The sequence below is a fragment of the Montipora capricornis genome, chromosome 5 (assembly GCF_036669925.1).
Source record: "Montipora capricornis isolate CH-2021 chromosome 5, ASM3666992v2, whole genome shotgun sequence".
Classification (NCBI taxonomy): domain Eukaryota; kingdom Metazoa; phylum Cnidaria; class Anthozoa; order Scleractinia; family Acroporidae; genus Montipora; species Montipora capricornis.
The window spans coordinates 12164661-12173559 of record NC_090887.1 but is presented as its reverse complement, the minus strand read 5'-3'; the positions used below and the strand labels follow the sequence as shown (position 1 = coordinate 12173559).

General features: G+C 40.5%; 1 protein-coding gene across 1 annotated transcript in view; it reads right to left on the bottom strand.

Moving 5' to 3' along the window:
- The window catches only part of LOC138049522 (uncharacterized), a 63050-nt gene that overhangs the window by 32736 nt on the left and 21415 nt on the right, over window positions 1–8899 (bottom strand). The window contains exons 15-18 of the mRNA XM_068895831.1: window positions 8613–8668; window positions 8215–8290; window positions 5254–5316; window positions 4476–4615 (exon numbers count right to left, since the gene is read on the bottom strand). Of these exons, the coding sequence (XP_068751932.1) occupies window positions 4476–4615; window positions 5254–5316; window positions 8215–8290; window positions 8613–8668 (335 nt within the window). The remainder of the gene's footprint in view (window positions 1–4475; window positions 4616–5253; window positions 5317–8214; window positions 8291–8612; window positions 8669–8899) is intronic.

The following is an 8899-nucleotide window of genomic DNA, read 5'->3' as shown; positions in this document are numbered from 1 at the left end:
CCCGAAACTTATGTGAACGCGCGGTGGCTTGGGTCGAGTTTTTGTGCGAAATGTCCATTATAAATAATTAGGATAGTACGCGCACTCTCGTGGTCAATTGTCGTGTTGAGATGAGAGTATGAAAACACGGCTGTAACATCACAATAAATGTTTTTGGTTATGTGTTGTCAGACGCGCGTTTTGATTGGCTGGTAGAAAATGTGAGCGTGTATCAAGAAAGTCTGTTTCAATCAAAAAGTAAAAAAAAAACCCAAACATTCTGTGCACGCATAATGTTATTTATGTCGAGCCATGACGGTCAAGCATTGGTCCGTAAGCCTGGTTTGTGTCAAGTATCACCCCTGGAAATAGAGGGGGCGTTTCCTAGAGGATAAACGATATTTCTCTCGAGCAATTAGCCCTTCTTCCCTTGGCCCTCGTACCGTCGGTATCTCGCGAAGAAAACATTTTCCCGCTCCCCCATCCCCTGTCACCAGACATCGGATCAATTGCGTACATTTAGTAATGTGGGCGCGTCTTTTTCGCCCCACCTTTGCTGAACAATGGTAATCCTGTAGACCACAATTAAGTGTCCTGGATCAAATTAAACACGCCACATGTGTGGCCAAATTCATCCAATTAATGTGTTTAGCTTTATTGCGCATTCTTCAGCAAACTAGTGCGACTTCAAGCAGAGTTAGCGTTTCGTAGAGTCATGCCTCGATATAAAAGCATTTTTCTTCATTTGTCAAATTATTTTTTAGAAATATTTTATAAATGCAATAGAGGACTTTTTTCCGTGTTTCCATAGCCTCATCTAAACACTGGGGAGAGTTAGGAGAATTCTCGACAGTTACGCGTCTCGGGTTTGCATAACGGTCTCGAATTTTTTGCTTAAATATTAAAAGTCAACTTAAAACGGAATACATGATTTCGAGGCTTTGGGGAATAAAAATAAGGTTTTGTCTGAGTTTATTCCCTAGAGCCTCGAGATGATGCCTTTTGAAATATGTCGAAATTGGGCTATTAAGCGCATCAAATTGAGAAAAGTTCAAGCTGGAATTTTTTATAAATGGAATACGCCCCTAGTCTTAGAGGCGTCTCAAAATAAACTTAAGTATCTCGCATGCTGCTATATATGTAGGCTTTACCCAAATACGTACCGTAATGATCATGCTTTTGAAATAGATTTAATAAACTTTGATAACACTACCAACGACGACTTCATCCCGTATCCTGCAAACCAAGTTTCAAGTATCCCGGCAAGATTTTACGGGTCAGTCTACTCTATTCCCTGTAGTCATGTTTACCAACCTGTTCACCAGGGATGGAAACTTTAAACTGCACTTGAATTTCACCTGATTCAACTTCCTGTAGTTTGAGCCACTGAGGTCCCCCTTTCTATTTCAACAACGAAAAAGAACAAATTATTACTGGAATCTTCAAGAAATCTCGAAACCGGCTAGGCGTTTTCGGCCATGTTTTTTGGAGTCGAATCAGGAAAACAACAGAACTTTTCCAGCACCTTCTCAAATCATTATGGAAATAACTTATTTCTGTCCTTTCTTAAAACATTTTCTCATCATTCTTACGACCACTTTAAAACTGCAATGAATTTAGATCGATAGTGTGTTTGCTTTGATCTTTGTTTCAAATGAAGCCCGCCGCACACTTGAGGAAAGAGCTGAGCAAACTGCCACGCGAGGCGGTTTGCTCAGCCGTTTCCTCACGTATGCGGGGAAATTGTGGTGAGAAATTCGCCTCACGAGGCCGTGAGGATAAAATCAAACATGTTTGATATTTTTTGCCTCGCGAGACAAATTCCTCAATGTGTGCGGCGATCGTTAGAATCGAGCTGAGCTTGGTTTAATCAAGCATCCAATAAAAATACATGGCATACTCACGTGACTCCAGCGGTTCAGGATGGTGTCGGAGGAAGAAATTCCGACGTCACTGAGGTCACGTGAGAATGCCATGTATTTTTATTGGATGCTTCATTGACCAAGCTCAACTCGATTCTCACGATGGCCGCACACAATGAGGAATTTGCCTGGCGAGGCGAAAAATATCAAACATGTTTGATTTTTTCCTCACGGCCTCGCGAGGCCAATTTCTCACCAAAAGTTCCCCGCACACGGTGAGAAAACGGTTGAGCAAACCGCCTCGCGAGGCAGTTTGCTCAGCTCTTTCCTCACCGTGTGCGGCGGGCTTCAAAATGAAGAGACCACTTTCATTGGTAGCAACGACCTTTACATTCTTTTGTATTTATGATAATTGGACCTACTGCTCTCATTTTGAAACAAATATTCTTTTGAAATTTGCTCGTTGTAGCAAGGCTAGAAAGACCTATTAGCATTAAAACAGGAGAGTATTTTATTTGGCCGCCATTATAAAAGACATCTATACATATACATCTACGAAAGACGTATATTTGAAATGCAGATAGAAGAATTTTCATCATTGCAGTTATGAAGGTGACTCAATCAATAACGCAAAGAAAACCTTAAAAGTTCAGGATTGAATGAGATTTGAACCCATGAATTCAGCGATACCAATGCAATGCTCAAGCTCCTTTGTTTACAAGGAATAGGCCAGTTTCGTATTCCCACGGTTAGACTGGATCTAGCATGAAATGGAATTTAATGCGATGGCAAATAATTTGCATGTGAAAAGAATCCCCCGCATTAGCCTCCATTTCATGCTCGATCCAAGCCAATACTAAACTGGCCTATTTAAATTATATCGAGTTGTGAAAGAAGTGCATAACCGAGAAGCCTCAATCTGCGATGGAATGCGGTCATCAGTTTTCGATACTATATATTTTTAGAAACGCTACTGCTAGATTTTTGCGAGAAAAAATTGCCGATGTTGTATTCCTTGCACGATCCACGATTTTGCATTTAAGCACGAGCAATCCCTCGTGCGGCTACCTGGTCGCAGACCAATCAGATGCGTTGTGGTCATGAGGCGCGATCTGATAGGTCATCATAGACCCCTTTACAGTTGTGTGCTTAGCTACCTGGCCTTTAAATGAAAGTGAGGCTGGTGTTTAACTTTTTATGATACAGACCTCTCTCCTTTTTATATCTTAATGACGTTATTGTCATGCTAATAGGATATTTGCATGGTCGAGGACGCCATTTAACTACAAGTACCAGAATCATATCCTACAGGTTTAGCTTGTCTCATGTTAATTAGAGCTATTGTTATTTTTACCTCACTGGGAATACAAAATTTAAATAAGAAAAGAAAAACAAACTGAACTCTGGTAGTTGTAGTCAAACGACGCCATCGTGAAAGTTGCCTATTAGTTGGAATTTACATAACAAAAGCGGTGAGGTTTCTATCAAAACTAGGTCAACTCCAGCCTCACTTTCATTCATGGGCCAGGTAACTAAGCACACAACTGTAAAATGGACTATCCGGAGAAACCCGTTTTTAAATTTAGATAATGGAGTCTCTAAGATCTACGACGGCGACGATCGACGAAATCTTCAACTCAAAATATAAGTTGGCTCTATCATAAGTCTTTCGCGATTATTTAGTCTCGTTCACGTCCTACAATATGTGCGAAGTATCCTAAAAATAAATTGGTACGAGCGGGTTCAGAGTGAAAATAGAGAATGAAGGATTCTCTGTTGCATGCTTACGTTGCCGTCAAAACCTCAAATTTCGTGATTTCACGTCGTGGTTATGCAGATAACCGCAAACATACTTGCTAAAATCCGTGCTGCGCGTGCAGCACTATTATTTATGCTCTTTTAACCAATGATATTATTGTTTTGTGGGGTTGTCGTAGTCGTAGCCGTAATCGTTTCTTGAACTCCCTACTACAGTAAAGTGCATGATGGGCCAAGGTCAAATGAGAGAGATCGACACTTATGGGTTGTGTGCTTCTGGTTGTGTTTAGTATTGTACTTTTGCGTTGTATTGCATCGAAAGCCCAGTAAAATGTTATTAGCTTCGTTAATTAGCATCATTCTTCCACACTGTCTACGCCACAGCCTTGCAAAGAAATATTTTGTTCACCTTAGAGGCCTCCTTTATTTCATCGATTGTGAGAGTAACAGTTCCCATGAAGTCATTCTGAAACACATCTTTGTCGAACACGTCCTAGAGCAAAGAAAAACACAGGTGCCGTGATAGGAGACGCAGTTTTTTGTAATTGATTCAGTTATCAATAATTCCTAAAGTTACTTATTAAATCCTGACACCTTAAGCTTCTTAGACTCGGTTCACGTATCCTACGAAAGACAAAGTCTGGGAACGAGACTGTTTGATGACGTATACTAGAGTGCTTGATTTTTTAAAGTACAATTTGAAATTGCAACAATTACTAAGATATACAAGCCTAGGGTGGTCAAACGAAGAGGAAAAAGAGAAGCCATCAGTTCAGATTTCAATTTTATTTGTTAAAAGTTATCCCATTGAAGCTATTGTCCACCCTTGCAGCAAATGGGGCCAAAACGGGCAATTATTCAAAAAGCAGAACTTACAAGATGAATTTTATCGTTTGCTTGTGGCATGGCAATCGACACAGATTCATTCCACACGGGTTTTAAAGTTTCATAAGCCACGTTGGTTTTGTATTTCTTCGCGTTGTTCACCCGTACCACACAGAAAGGATCGCTAAGACCTGCGGAAGACGAAAAAGAAATAAACACTGAATAAAAAGCACAATTTTATGGCCGTTTGCAAAGAAGCATCGATGAAATCCAAGGACACAATGATCACTTTGTCCAATCGCAACACACGCAGAATTAACCAATCAAATCTCCTTTGCTGGTGACCGGCGTTGAGCGCGGGAAAATTCCATAATTGGTTCTGATTGGTTGATAATCATTTAGCTTGCTGACGCAAACGAATGCGTGATAAGGGACATTACTTTTCAACACTTCACTGACAAAAGAAATCCACCTTACTTTGACCTTTATGGCTTTAAAATTAGAAATTGAAAAATAATGTTTTTTAATGGATGTAGAGCGAGGTCGTTAACCCTTTTATCCCTGAGCCAACCCTCATTAAAGAATAAAAGGGTCTGGCATTGAAATGAGTAAAACCTGCAATTGCCAGTCTCACGAAGGGAAGGCTTAAAGCTGTAATAAACTGTGAAAAGAAGCATGCATGTATCATGGTTGTGCACAACAGCGAGGCATTCCCAATTCTTATGCTACGATATTATTATGTTTGCTAATGTTTATTAATTTTTTCTTCACACAGCAACAAAAAAGACCCGTCCTGCAGAAAAGAAAAATAGCAAGATGTTTGACTGACCATTGCTGTCCATAGCCACCATGTCTTTGCCCTGAAGGAGAGTGATTACCAAGACTCCAAGCTCTAGCGGAGAGCGAAAGAACACATGATGTCATTACATTGACTACTCCAGGAGGCGACAAACGTTGAACGTATAGCATTCCATTTATCACTTTTAAACGCCTTTCCCACCTAATCTAGTCACCTTCGCTGATATGAATTTAAAAAAGGAAGACGACTGCCGCTAGTTACAAGAACGTTACCTAAAAATGTCATTTCCCGTTATTGCGGTACTTTAGCGATTGCTCCAAGTCGTTCGAAATGGAATGTGTGCATCAACGTCATCAGGAATAAAATTGAAATGAACAGAGTGGATGCCTGGAAGGCCGGAAAATTGAAAATTTATTGTCAAGTGCTCGTGTCTTTCGCATGACGTCATATGTGTTCCTATCACGTCGTTATGGTGTTTATAAGGGGGCTTACGAAACGAGGACGACGACGGCTACGAGGACTTCATTTAAAAATACAAGTTCGCGTTATTCATATCACTGCAAAACTATTACATGACGTTTCGAGTTAAAAATGTGTAGTAACTGTCGAGGAATTAAACTTGTATGACTCGGTTGGAAGCGTAGAGAGAGGACTGAAAATTCATCGTCATGTGCTAACGTCCTCCACAGAACTTTGAATTTGGTCATTTCACGTCGTCATTTAGGAGATGACGGCAAAGAAATGTACCAAAATGTAAAACGCACGTGCAGAGCGTGCAGAGCCATTGTTTTTGCTCACTAAACCTATTGTTTCGTAGCGTCGTCGTTGCCGTCGGCGTCGTCGTTTCGTAAGCTCCCTTATGCAAGGACAACGACGGAGGCGGCTACGAGAACGTGATGAAACAACAGGTTTAATTTGCAAAAAGATTTTTATAGATTTCTTTGCCGTTCTCGTCTTGACGATGTGATCGAAATGACCAAATTTGAGGTAATTTTGAGGAAGACAGCACCTGACGATAAATTTTAATTTCTCTCTAAATATCCACACTGTTCTCTCTAATTTTAAGGACGGTTCCTACTATTGTTATTGCGCACACGTTCTGCGCATCTCGAGATACTCGGATTTCCTATAGGTTGTGCTTATTAAGACAGTGATGTTTTTGCGCCGCTCAAAACTATGCGGAAAAAGTAAACTTTAGCAAGTGCTCTTGGTATCCAAAAAGAAAATTGGGGGTAACCATGCATTTTTCAGAGGTAATTAACCTTCAATTTGGAAAAGAATGCCATACATTGCTTTGTATTTTAAAGCTTTTTACAAATATTGTTGATTAATTATCTTCGAAAAATGCGTGGTTACCCCCAATTTTCTTTTTTGGATTTAAAAAACACTTTTTAAGATCTGCTTTTCTCGCATATTCAGTAAACCGCGTAAAAATACCTTTGAATTAGTAGGCACCGTCCTTAATCTTGGAATGTGGACTCACACTTTCCATGCCGAGCGACCTGGAGTAATCGTAAAATTATTACAGTAACGGGAAATAATATTTTTAGACAGCGTTCTCGTAGCCGTCCTTGCTTAGGGTTAGGGTTAGGAGAAGTAATTTCGGCAGATGTTGGATGATGTTGGCAGCGATGTGTACTCCCATTATGGCAAGGATACGGCCCATAAGACTTTGCAAACTTAAAAATTCGGCTGCCATCTTGTTTTCAACATGTTAATGCGTTGCTGTCTCCATGGAGACCATATGTAATGCGCGTGCGTGGTCGCAACAATGTTGGAAGAGCTGTGCAAACGCATCCAACATTGTTCCGCTACGCTTCGGCGATCACGGAATGAAAGAAATGTTGGGAGTTTTTGGCTGAAAAGTTTGACCAATTTCATTTCAAACGTCGCGCAACAATTCCTAACAACATGCAACAGGGTCTGCAAACTGTCGCAACATGTGACTCCCAACAATCATGTTGGGAGTTGTTGGCCAACAATGTTACGTCCGTTTACATGGAGCCTTAAGCTTAAGGCCCGTTTAAACGGTTTCAGCATTTGCTTCAACATGCATTCAACACGTTTGTTAAACCAAAGATTCGGTGCGTTTCAACAGGTTGTCCAACATTGTTGAAAGCGTAAAAAATGTCGAAAGCGTGCTGAATCAAGTTTAAATCGGTTTCAACTTTCATTCAACATCGATTCAACTTTTCTTTTGGTCTCGGATATGTTGAATGAAGACGTTTGAACACTCTGTTCAACAATTGTAGAACACACGCATGCTCACATCAGGCTGAAAAACTCAATTTGGCGAAGTTTATCTGGACGAAAGAGTCTGGTTTCTAGTTGTTAGTTCTTTGCAATCAAGTTTCGCGGAAGTGTTGCTTCTTTTGTTAGCGCACTGTTGGAACCGTTTGAAAGGGCCTTTAAGCTACATCTCCCTATTATCTCTGCCATATACGCAAAAAATAATCAGTTTTAAAATTTACCGGAGAAGAAAGTCAGCCAAAAAGACCAGTATATTCTTGGACCCTGGCACGAGTATAAAGCAAATTACAAAGATACGTCTTAAATGAAGTCTCATTACGGAAGACATCCCAAACAGTTTTTGCACTCTTTCACTATCATGTGGCTTTGCCATCTTCTCCTGCAGTCGGTTGCACAACATTTTTGATTACATACAACAGTTGGAATGAATTTTCACCCGTTTCTCTTCTACGAGTTCAGCTCATTTTTTTCTGTTGCTTTTGCCTCGCGTTTGACCCAGCCGGTTCCAGTTTGAACAGAAAGCCCTTCCTCACGAACGCACAGCCAGGACGAAAAAAATTCCCCACTCTGGGCCCAAAGAAAAACTGGGTTGAAAGCAATAAATAGGACTCCCACTATCTCGTCTCATTTTTCGTGAAGTAAGAATGCGGGAGATCTCGGCAAAGGTCTTTGTTCTTGCTAGAGCTATCACTGCACGTAGAAATGAACGCCCTTAATGTTAAATCTATTATGACAAATTACCTTTAATTAACATCATTTCCTCTACTTGTCGTTTTATCTTCATGCTGCTCTTCATAGTGTGTTTCTTGGAGTGTTCCTATAGCCACGGCACCATTAATCAAATTAGTATGGAGACTGTAACAACTTTGCGGCTTAGTAAAATGTGGAACCCCTTTCGCTTCGAGCCGAAAGCAAGAATAAAAGAAAAAGGCGCGCCGCCATGGCTTCCCGCGGATATATCGATAGTAGGCTGTGCGCACGCGCGATTGGCAAGAGGTGAATGCAAGGTAGGGTTTGCTGAAAAGTGAGGGGTTCAGATATCTCAAAAGGAAATTTTTGCCGATGGTTTTCCATACGCTGTTTGTTCATTTGCACACAGTGTTCGGCTTGAAACAGAATAAATAAAACGAATCACTTACATTTATTTCATCAATATCTTCACCATCAGGCATTCCACCAGGGGACACTTCCTTTTCTAGATCAACAAAACCACACAAAATATTGATTATAAACGGGCTGAGATGAAATGTTTCTCAGGCGCAATTCACCTTGTTCAGCATTGCAAGGATGCAGCACTAAACTTTAACAACAAAGGTTACCGGTTCAAGGGATTTTCCGACCTCGAATTAGAGAATATATGCCGGGGTAGTTTCCAGTTCCACTGCATTTAATATACGAAAATTTGCGTTCTATGAAAGGAATTAAT